The 12351-nt window shown below is 39.9% G+C and overlaps 1 protein-coding gene across 5 annotated transcripts in view; it reads left to right on the top strand.

The window, feature by feature from the left end:
- CMTR1 (cap methyltransferase 1) overlaps positions 1 to 12351 on the top strand; it is a 152814-nt gene that overhangs the window by 36600 nt on the left and 103863 nt on the right. For all 5 annotated transcript variants that reach the window (XM_027876243.1, XM_027876245.1, XM_027876244.1 and 2 more), the window contains exons 3-5: positions 13 to 750; positions 5209 to 5271; positions 8067 to 8156. In XM_027876243.1, coding sequence (XP_027732044.1) covers positions 13 to 750; positions 5209 to 5271; positions 8067 to 8156 — 891 coding nt within the window. The remainder of the gene's footprint in view (positions 1 to 12; positions 751 to 5208; positions 5272 to 8066; positions 8157 to 12351) is intronic.

Here is a 12351-nt window from a genome sequence, read left to right on the forward strand (position 1 = left end):
CTCATTCCCCAGAGTCTGAATGGTGTTTGGCTGAACAAGGAGCGCCTGGAACCTTTAAAGGCCTGTCCTATTCGGGAGGGAGACCGAATCCAGCTTGGAGTTCCATTAGAAAATAAGGAGAAGGCAGAATATGAGTATGAAGTAGTAGAAGAAGACTGGGAAAAGATCCATCTGTGTCTTGCCCTGAGGAACAGCAGGACAGTAGTTAAGTGCTCGAGAACCAAAAGGAAATGTAGTTTAGAGGAGTCGGATAGCCCTGGAGTGGAGGGCTCTTCGGACTCCAGAACCAAAGTAAATAAAGTGTCGCATGACTATGAGCAGTTGGGGAAGTCCTGTGGAAGAGCCAAAATGGCCAAACAGGCCCCTGAAAGCATGGACCGAAAATTGACTTCTCCTGGACCAAGTGGAGAGAGAGCAGCAGAGGGTGACCTTCAGACTGTTTCAGAAAAAGGAGCAGTGCTGCCCAGCAAGAAGCAAAAAGGCCCATGGGTGTCACAGTCTCAGAGCAGCTTGGACATATTTAAGAAGACGATGGCCAAGATCCTCAAGCTGAAGGTGAAGGTTCAGGAGAAGCAGGTGGCTGTTCTCAGTGTGAAGCAGCAGAGCCACAAGGGGGCCCAGAAGGAGATGGTGAAGATGGAGGAGGAGCTCCAGGAGTTACAGGACCAGCTGTTTACGGAGCAGGTCCAGCAGCAGCAGAGAGTGGAGCAACTAGAGAAAAATTTCCAGGAGAAGAAGCCGCACTTAGAGGTACGGAATGTGAGAAAATAAATGGCAGTTTACTAGAGGTATATGTTTCGTGCCTGTCCCTTCCAGAGACTTGGTGTCCTGGATTGATTCATATTGTTAGAGATAAAAGCTGAGCACTAGATACAGGAGGTGGAAGCTTGGGACAGAGACCAGGGAATCTATGGTTGAGGCTTAAAGGGAATTATTGTGTAAGGCAAAAATCAGGGTTAGGATCAGAATTAGGATACCAGGCCAGATGAGTGGCAGATGTAGTCCAGGAACCCAGAGGCAACTAGATAGTGCAGTAGATAGAGTCATGGACCTAAAATCAAAAAAGATTTGAATTCAAATCTTGGCTCAGACACTAGCTATGTTACCCTGGGCAAGTCACTTAATCTGTTTGCCTTAGTTTCCCCAACTGTAAACTGGGGATAATAACAACACTTACTTCAAAGGGTTGTTGTGAGGACCCTATTATATGAGATAATATTTTAAAGTGCTTAGCACAGTGCCTGGCACATAGTAGGTACTATATAAATGCTTACTGTCTTCTCCTTTCACTTCCCCCTCATCTAGGATCAGAACCAGTAGATGAAGAGGGAACCAAACTAGAATTTGGGATTCAAGGCAAGCATCATAGTCAGAACAAGGGTGAATCAAGGAAAAGTGAACCAGTGTAGATCAAGATGTTGGAATGCCACAGTAAATTGCCTGTTAATTCGGTTGTGTTTTTCTGGCTCTTTATTTTTAAAAATGTTTAATGACTTTTGTTTTTAACATCATAGTTATTTTTTCAACATGCCACCACTGACTCCTCACTGTAAGAGGTGTTCGGAGATAGAGACATGGCAGAATCCCTTAAGGAGCTCTGCCCACCATATTAGCATTATAATAAAATTTTTGCCACCTGACTGGAAGACTGCTTGAGTTCGTGAATTCATTCCAGACGACCCAGTCCTATACTTCAGTCCTTGGGGGGTCCCTGAATCTCTCAAACCACATCAAAAGCATATGTACTATTCCATACCCTTTGTCTCTCACCTTTCTACTCTCTGTTCTCTGGGATAGATTGCTCATTACATTGAATTAGAGTTGGACACTATTGTGGTCTTCTGATTCTGTTTTCTTTCCTTTGTATCAGTTTATACAAGTCATCCCACGTTTCTTTGCATTCTTCAACATTTCTTGCAGTCACATTACATTTATATGCCACAATTTGTGTACCATTCCCCAATCAATGGGTGCATAATTTGATTCCAGTGTTCTGCTATTGAAAAAAATCAATACTCTGGAATATATGGAACTTTTCATTTTTGTTTGTTCTCTTTAGGGTATATATAAACAGTAGCAGGATATGAGAAATTTAACAACTTTTTTTTTCTGATTCCAATTTGTTTTCCAAGAGTTGGACCAATTCATCACAATTCCTCCAACAGTGTATCACAGTGCCTATTTTTTTACAACCCTTCTAGCAGTGACCATTTCCATTTTTTATCACTTTTTCTACTTTGGTGGGTGAAAAGTAAAATCTCAGAGTTATTTCAATATGCATTTCTATGATTTGGAGTGGGGCAGCTAGGTGACACAGTAGATATAACATCAACCCTGGAATCAGGAGGACCTGAGTTCAAATCTGGCCTTAGACACTTGGGGCCAGTCACTTGACCCCCCAGTTGCCTCCAAAAAAAAGAAAGAAAAAAAAGAAATGATTTGGAGTATGAGCCATTGGTTGTTGATAGCATTTGTCATTTTACAAAAAGCTGAATGATGTTTACCTGGAAGACAGATTTAGGTTAACAGATTATCTTGCCCTTACTAGAACTTGCCCAAAACTAAATTCTGTACACCAGACTGTGATAATAATTTAGCTGTAGAGGACAAAGTTATGATTTTGCTTGGGTTTTATGATCCTTTCCTTCTCCCTCTTGAACAGCCAGCAACAGAGGTATCCGATCCTCCACAATTTAGATATTTGGTATACACTTGGTGTACTGAGTCCCTCTTCTGACAATTTTGATTTTGAAAGACATGCTGGTTTAGTTGTGTCATGACTGTGGTCCAGGCAGAACTGTGTCCGTGTCTCTATCCCTGAATACCTCATTAAGTCAAGTCAACAAGAATTTATTAAGTATCAGCTGTGTGCCAAGCACAATGCTAACCTCTGGGGATACAAAGAAAGGCAAAAACAGTTTCTGTTCTCAAGGACCTCAGTTTAATGGAGAAGACATCATGCAAACTATATACAAATAGTATATATAAATGATAAATTGGAGATAATCTCAAATGGAAGGCACTAGCATTAAAGTGGGTCACAAAACATCTGAAAAGGTGGGCTTTTAGCTGAGATTTTAAGGAAGCCAGGAGGCCAAGATAAAAGGAGAGAATTCCAGACAAGTGGTACGACCACCACAAAGGCACAGAGTTGGGAGTTGGAGGATCATTTTCCAGGAACAGCCAAGAGTGCAATAAGTGCATTCTGTGGCCTACAGACTAGAATGCTTCAGAACATCAAATTCTTGATGTGGGCAGAAATCATATAGGCATATACCCTGCCTACTTAATATCAAACTGGTCAAGAGCTAAGTAAAATTAAGAGACAAGGATCCAAAAGGTTCTGTAAAGACTAGCTTTCACCTTTGAATCAAGTGACTCAGGACAAGATAATTTATAATGTTCACATTAATCATCTGCTTATTAATTCTTTGATGTAAAAGCTCATAACTTGAGCCTAATTTTCTTATTTCTGAGGAATTTTAAGTTCTGTCCTCTTCATACCCTTGTGATAAGTGATTTTGGGAATGGCAGCAAATGGAGTTCTATGCATTTGGGCTGATTGCCTGTATGTAAATCTTTGCTGCCTTTAGCCTGGTACAATTCTGGAAATTAACAGAGGACATTTCCCTCCAGGTTACTCACCTTTCACCTGCCCAAATGACCTTTTACAATTTAAAACAATTTTTTTCCCCTAATGGAGAAAGGCATCAGGGAGAGAAAATAATACTTATTAATTGAAAAAAAAATTAAAAATCTAATCTGGTAACAACTATCCCTGGACCCAGCAAAGCAACCAAGTATTAAAAAAAAATAACTGGATTGAAGAATTCCACTGCCCACTTGCCAAATGTGAGAAGAGGGCAGATGTATGGAAGTTGAGGGGAGTGAAGCGTCTTTGTAAGCAGCATTACCTTCCATGCACTTAGAGATCTTACTTCCTCTCCCTGACAGAGGGAGCAGGTAAGTTTTCTGATAAGGTTATTAATCTTTGTAAGAAGTTGGAAAGTGCATTTTAATCCTTTCTCCCCCACATATTTCAGTGATATTCATTAAGCTTTTACTGTGTGCATGCACTCGGTCATGTGGGAATACAGTGAAGCTTAACATTGGTCCTCGCCTTCAAAGAAATTATGATCTCGTTGAGAAAATGAGACTTAACACACATGAGAAAACCAATGAACAATTTTAAGATGATGTTAATAACTGCATGATCTGATACAGACTGTATTAAGAGAACTAATGCAGTTCAGAGGGAAAATTCACATAGAAGGTGATGAACACAAATGGGTAAAAATAAGGTCAGCAGACACCTTGACAGAGGAAGAGATGTAGCTGTGACAGAGGATAAAGAACAGAATATGTATCCTGGGATGAAAAGGTGCCGCCTCCCCAGCTCCCAAACCCACCTGAGAGTAGCGAGTGTGGTACGGTGGAAAGAAGGCTGATTTTAGAGTCAAAGCATCTGGATTTGGTTCTCAGTTTTGCTACTTCTTAACTTATATGACCATACTCCTCATCTGTGAAATTAAGAGGTTAGGCTTTTTGAATTACCTTCAAGGTGCCTTTCAGCTCTAAAACTGTGGTCCTGTGAGATTGTGTGGCTTAAGAGTAGGAAGGTCCTACAGGACAGGCTGAGACATTTCAATCAGCTATCTAATGTTTCTGAAACACTCTGTATCGTAGTTCATTGAGTTTTTATTTGACTGATGAGGAAGCTGAGCCACAGTGGTATTAAGTGACTTATCCAAAGTCACATAGCTAACAGCCAGCAGAGCTAAAATTTAGTCCCAAGTCCTTTGATTCCAAATCCATGGCTCTTTGAACAATCCTGTGAGGTAGGTAGTACAGATATTTCATAGGTGAGGAAACTGAGGCTGAGATCAAATGCTCTTTTACATCAAAGAACTGTTATCTTGTGAAAGATGCTTGGAACAATTCATTTTATTTGCAGAGTAGCCTGGAAGTGAGTTAAAGGTGAAAATCTTATCATAGGCACTATAAAGTCAGGCAATTTTGTTTAAATCTCTTTGTAGGTAACAGCTTGAGAGAAAACAGGAGTTGTTCCCACCTGCTTCCTGCCCCCCCCCCTTCCCTCCCACTGCTCCTAGATGCTCATGCCATCCACTCTGCTCTGCATGTTGCTGGATTTTATTGCTCCTTTCACTTCCCCTCAAGGAAACCTTCCATTTGTTTTTGGCTTTGCAGGGTTTGGAAAAACAGCGTGGGGAAAAGGACCTGAAGGAGCAGCTGGCACAGGCCCTGCAGGAGGTAACCTATCTCTTGCCACTGGGCTGAGATTGTTCCATCAACTGTAGAGCAGGGGGTGCAGCCAAGCCTTGCATGACTGATGGCTGCTTCTCCTACTTATCCTCCACCTCCCCTGCACCTCCAGTCTGTCAAATGGAGCAGATGGCAGCTGCTCACACCATCAGTTCGGAGATGTGGAGTCCCACAGACATTCCAGACCCCAGCACGAAAGCCTGCAACTTCATTTGAGCAGTCCTTCCTCTAGTAAAATGGACTAAGAGCCTCTGGGGAATTGTGAGGCTCATGGGTTGGGGCAGACTCTGCAATTAGAAAAGTAAGGGGAAAAAATGTCAGCTGTTCCTGGGCTGTAGGGTCCATTGCTGCCCCTGCCGACCTCACCCATTCAGAGGTATAGCCAGCCAAAGATGGGGACTGGGGACCACAGTGATTAGCAGAAAATGGCAATTAAACATTTCAGGCCAATTTGAGAATGTTCAATTTAATGATCAGTGAAGCAGATCAATTTACTGAAAGGACAAGAAGCTACAGGTTCACAGGGTTGAAATCCTGATAAAAGTTCCTTGTAATTTAGTTCATTTATTTTAACTACTCACTGTTTTCTTCCTTGGTTCTTTCTATAAGTTTTGTTGAATCTTTGAAAACTTGCCTCATCCTTCCTTTATTCATCCTGAATACAAGTCAGATGTAAGTTTATTTTATGGTCAGGGCATAGGGTAGTAAGAAAATGGATTCAGGCCTCATTAACAAAGATGAGCATTAGAATAAGAATTTGTTCTAATAGAGAACTCCCAGAAAGTTTAACTCCATGCTCTTCTTTCTTAGACCTGTGGACCAGTCTTCTAGGAGAAACAGTGTCACATTATCAGCACCAGAGAGCACCCAGGACTTCCCAAGTAGAACATATAAATGCCATTAGGGAAAAGAATGTTGAAGAAATCAGTGCTGTCTTAGTTTTCTTTTCAAGAAAAGACTTTTTTGTCTTCAAAAATTATTTACTTATTTACATATTCCCTACTGCAGGTTTCTCTAGCTGGATCACATTTGCTGAAAATCTTATTTGAGGTTGACTGGAAAAAAAAAGAGTCAAGTTCCGCTATTTGAAGATACCATAGGAATATCTGATCTCCCCTCATACCTTTTTACTCCCTCTTGAGAAATATACTACTCCCTTTATTACCTTATGTTGGAACAAAGAACACCTGCTATGTGCTCTGGTACTTGGCTCATGGATACTTCTCAGCTTACAATTTAACAAATTCCAGCCACTTTTTACTACCAGCGTTGAGAAGCAGCCTGTTATTTACCATTCTTGAAACCAGATTTAAAGGGATCATCATAATTTAAATTTATATAGTTCTTTTAAAGGGGGGAAAAACCATTGGAGTGTCTTTGCAACTATAATCTGACTTTATTTCCACATCAGGCCCATCAGGCAGGTATGTCCCCACTTTACAAATGAGGAAACTGAGGTTTGTATACAGGTAGAGTGGCAAAGTCAAGGCAACAGCCTAGTGTTCTTTATTGAATGGTTTATATTTTACCCCTAGTTAATGGTCATTACTGTGATATAAATTTGTGTTGAATTTGTGAATTTCTTTTCTGCTAATTGTTTAAATTGCATTTACAACTGCAGATTTATGCCCAGTGCAAACCATAAGTCACTCTCTGTAATGTATAACATGGCAACTTTGAGAAATAAAATAGAAGCTCCTTGTTGCTGCTCCCTTCTTGACTTCTAGTAGATACTAGTGGTGTTCAGCTTTCTGGCAGCACATGGATTGAGGGAGTAGCCAGGATGGCATTGACTGAAGTAGTTTTTTTGGAATGGTTTTCTCTTTCAACCAAAATGCTTACTTGGACTTTCTGGATCCTCAGTTCCCTTTAATGTTCTCTAAAAGCCAAACAGTTGATATCTGGCTTCCTGGTGATATCTGATATCACTAGTGATAGTCCCTCAAAGTCCAGTGAATCCCTTAGCAGGAATTCTCTCAACAAGAGAATGAATTGTTCTTCACTCTGTTTGAAGACCTCATATGATGGGGGTAGCCACTACCTTGCAAGGCACGTTGAGATATTTATAATTGCCAGGAAATTTTTCCTTACGCTGAACCAAAGCCTGCCTTTCCTCAGTTTGTATCTCCTAGTTCTGCATTGGACTCAAGAGTTAGAAAAGGTGTTCTGGCCCTGGCTTCTGCCTCTTTTATTAACTGTGACCCAGACAAAATGACATAAACTCATTGAATCTCAGTTTTCTCATGTATAAAATAGGGATAAAAATACCTGCCTGGCCAATTGTACCAGAAGTCTTGTGAAGATTAAATCAACGTACAAAATGCTTTGGAAACTGTGAAACAGTATACAAATATAAGATGAGGTTATTATTATTTCTTTACTGGTTATGGGATCTCTGATTGCTCTCTTTTCTCTCTTTCCTACTCTTCAAAAAATTATGGGAAGAGGGGCAGCTCGGTAGCACAGTGGATAGAGCACAGGCCCTGGAGTCAGGAGGACCTGAGTTCAAATCTGGTCTCAGACACATAACACTTGCTAGCTGTGTGATCATGGGCAAGTCACTTAACCCCAATTGCCTCACCAAAAAAAAAAAGATTACTAAAAAATTATAGGGAGAGATTTGTGAGAATCCAAGAAAGGAAGGATTTTTATAAAATTGTGCATTTTCAGTGAACTGTAGAACAAAGAACACACAGTGGTGGGCTGCTAATATGTGACTATTTTAGAGAGAGGAGGACACATTAAAAGCTGTGTTAAATTTATATCTGGATGTATTTCTGCAGCATCACATTCTAATGGAAGAGTTAAGTCGGAGCAAGAAGGATTTTGAAGCAATCATTGAAGCCAAGAATAAAGAACTGGAACTGACCAAGGTACTGAAATTGTGATTTCAATGTCAGTAAATTAGTATTTATTAAGTGGGTACTATGTGCTGGACACTATGCTAAGCACTGGGGATACAAAGAAAGGCAGAAGCTAGTCTCTATCTGCAAAGGAACTCACAGACTAATGGAGACAACATGTGAACAATTATGTACAAACAAATTAATATGCAGGACACACAGTAAATAATCAACTAAGCAAAAGTACTAGAATTAAGATGGATCAAGGGATCTCTTCCTATAGAAGGTGGGATTCTTTTTGGGACTTGAGGGAAGTCAGTAGGTGATAAGGGGAGAACATTCTAAGCATGGGGAGGACAGCCGGAGTTAGGAGATAGAGTGTCTTGTTTGAGGAATGACAAGAAGACCATTATCACTGGAGGTGTGGTGTGGGTATGTGTGTTGGGGGTAGGGGGTGACATAGTCAGACCTGTGCTTTAGGAAAATCAGTTTGGTGGCTGAATAGAAGATGGACTGGAATGAAGAGAGACTTGAGACAGGCTGACCCACCAGCAGGCTACTGCAATAGTCCAGGTGTTAGGAAATAGGACTTGCTGGGTAGAGACCTGCGTGCACTAGGGTGGTGATAATATCAGAGGAGAGAAGGTATTATATTCAAGAAATGTTGCACAGGTGAAATCAACAGGCTTTGGATATGGGATGGTGAGAGATTGTGAGAAGTAGAGGATGATGCGTAGGTTTTGAGCCTAGCAACTAGGAAGATTGTGATTTCCTTGACAGTAATAGGGAGGTTTGGAAGGGGTTGAGAATTTGGGGTAAGGTAGAGTTTAGGGGGAACGATAATGAATTCCCTTTTGGACATATTGAGTTTAAGCTATATAGGACATCCAGTTAGAGATGTCTAATAAATTGTTGGGGATGTGAGACTGGAGGTCAGCAGAGAGGTTGGGGCTGGATAAGTAGATTGGAGAATCATCAGTATAGAGAAGATAATTGAATCCAGGGAAGCTGATGAGATCACCAAGTGAAATAGTGTAGAGGGAAAAGAGAAGAGGGCCCAGGACACAGCCCTGTGGGCTTCCCATGGTTAGTGGATAAGACTGGATGAAGATTCAGGAAAGGAGGCATCAGGTAGACAGGAGAACTAGGAGAGAAGGATGTCCTAAAAACCTCCAGAGAAGAGATTATCAAGGGCAAGAGAGTGATTGATGGTGTTAAAGATTTCAGAGCTGTCAAGAGGAAGGAAGATTGAGAAAAGGCTATTGGGACAATTATGAGGTAATTGATAACTTTGTAGAGAGCAGTTTTGGTGAAATAATGAAGTTGGAAGCCAGACTGTAGGGAGTTAACAGTGAGAGGAGAGGAAACTGAAGGCACATAATTTGTTTTTAAGCAGCATCCCAACACCATACAATGGAACAGTTATTAGAGCAAGTACTCTGGCTTCTCCTCAGTGCAGGGGAAATGTCAGTTGTATGGGTCCCAGGGATATCCTGAACATGAGAGAACATTGATTTTTTTTTATTTTTCCACCAAAAGGCAAATTGCCAGAATGTTGATGCTTACGCTCTGTTTAGTACTTTTGTCTCTCATGGTTACTTATTCAGCTACTTCAGCGAGATTAATTCTGGATATATAGTATGGACAGTCACGTAGAGATGCTAGTTGCAACCATGGGAGCTAAGATAACTGAGAGGAAAGGTTAGAGAGAAGAGGAGGCCCAAGATAGAGCCTTAGGCAACACCTCCACTTAGTGGGTGGGAAATGGATGATAATCCAAAGGAAATGAATGAGTTATTGGAGAGAGAAGAACCAATTTGGAATAGCATACTTAATCCCAGAGAGGAGGGAAGATCCAGGAGGCAGAGGTGGTCAACAGTTGCAAAGAGTTCAATTCAGGTACAGTGATGAATGAGAAAAGGCTATTGGATTTAAAGGTGAAGAGAGCATTGGAAACCTTGAAGAGAATAGTTTTACTTGAGTGGTGGTATCAATAACCAGGTTACAAAGTAGATTAAGAAGTGAATGAGAAATAAGGAAATTGAGGCAGTGAATATAGACAGGTTTTTCCCCCCTTTAAATTTGGCTTTGAAAGGGAGGAGAGAGGGGAATAGTTTAAGACTGGGGTGGGGAACTTGTGGCTTCGAGGCCACATTTGGCCTTCTAGATCCTTGCATGTGGCCTTTTGATTGAGTCCAGGTTATACAGAACAGATCCTTTTATTAAGGGTATTTTTTTGTGAAGTTTGGATTCAGTCAGAGGGCTGTACTTGAGGATGTAGAGGGCCACATGTGTCCCTGAGGCTGCAGGTTCCCCATCCCTGGTTTAGGAAATGACAGGTCTAAGTTTTTGTTTTAATTTTTTTATTATAAACTTGACTAACATCAACAAACATGAACATTTTAATATTCAAAAAACAGAGAGGATTGCATGTGAAACTGTGGGTTTCTATTATGTCCAATTTACTTTTTTATTTTTAAAGTTTATATTAAATTTAACATAATGGTTAAATGCCATCCTGTTTTTTTGTATCACTACCACTATCAACTCCACTGCCCCTTGTCTTGCCCCAAATAGAAGTCGTCCTCAGATCAGCAAAATTTCTGTAATATTTTAGGCTATGCAGGCCAAGAGGCACAATTGAGGCTATTACATAGGTACTTATATAATGAGAGAAAACACATTTCCACAGACTTTTTATTGACAGAATTAAAAATATAAAAATTGAGTACAATTTTTTGAAATACAGATGTACTAATGAGAATAATAGAATTCTTTTTTGGGGGATAACTTTTTACTTAATTGGGGTTCAAAATTAGTGTTCCCTATCATTGTCTGTTAATGCTGATCTGTAATGAGGTTTTATGTATTTCATCTTTGAAAATGACTTTTCACGTAGCTAGATACTGCCAAATACTGATAACAATCCACAAGCATATTTTTTTAATTGAGTATTTTTTATTGCTTGATTAGGTTCTTCTCTTGATTTTTGCCTTTTAGCATGCCATTGCATTGTAGATTATTCACTTCCAATTGAAAGTTAGGTGGAAGCTCCTCAACTTCAGTTAAAATGGGTTTTGAAATAGGGAAATCAGAAATACACTGCTGGAACTGTAGTTTGAGATAGGAAAATTAAATTCACTGCAAGTCTGTAGAATTGTAGATCTCAATTCTTTTAACTTTTGACAGCGTGGAAAGTATATAAACAAGCTTGACATTACCTTTTATTCAAACAACATAACTTGTTGTCAAATTGGTTTTATTGTAGCATGTTTCACATATAAGCACTGTTTTGCCTTGTAATTTTAGATTGAATTAAGTGGGAAAAATGATCAAGTCTGCAGCAAAAGTCATTCAGTGTTCAATTAATAGTGGTTTCATGTGGTTCTTCTCTTTCAGAAAAATTCAGTCTCAGTCCTGAGCTCAAAAAAATCATAGTAAAACATTTTTCCCCCTCTTCTTTTCTTGTTAACATTATGGGCATGCCCTGGTAATAAAATATAAATTAAAATGTTATAGTATGGTGATACACATGGTACTTGAAATACTGTCACTTTATAACTATGTTACTGTGATTTAGAGTGTACCAAAAAGCATTTTAAAGCAGGGAGAGTACCACATATGGGCTCTATCACAACTTCTCAACCCTGTCATTGTAGTGTGAAAACAGCAATAGACAATATGTAAACAAATGAGTGTGGCTGTGTTCCAATAAAACTTTATTAATGGACACTGAGATTTGAATTTCATATAATTTTCACGTGTCATGAAATAGTCTTTTTTCCCCAGCCATTTAAAAATGTAAAAACCATTCTTAGGTCATGGATTTTACAAAGACAGGCAGCAGGCTACATATGTATGGCCTGTGAGTCATGGTTTGCCTAACCTTGGTCTGGGCAAGGAGAGAAGGGCGTCCTCTTCTCAGGGACCATAGCAAAGAAGAGAATGGGGAATGACATAGTAGAATTCTGAGGTATGGGATAGGAGAGGAGGGGCTCAGTGTAGATGGAATGATGATAATTGACAGCTCTTGGTCAATAAGCATTTATTTAGTGCCTCTTATGGTCTAGGAACTGTGAATGCTGGAGAAGGCAAAGAAAGGCAAAAGATAGTTCTGAAAGCCTGAAGAAAGGCAAATGTCTTGATTTTCAAAAAAAAAAAAAAGAGAAGACAATAGAATCTATATCATAGGCCAGTGACCTCAACTTCAATTTCTGGCAGCTAT

The sequence above is a fragment of the Vombatus ursinus genome, unplaced genomic scaffold, assembly GCF_900497805.2.
Source record: "Vombatus ursinus unplaced genomic scaffold, bare-nosed wombat genome assembly UNPS02014811.1, whole genome shotgun sequence".
Taxonomy (NCBI): domain Eukaryota; kingdom Metazoa; phylum Chordata; class Mammalia; order Diprotodontia; family Vombatidae; genus Vombatus; species Vombatus ursinus.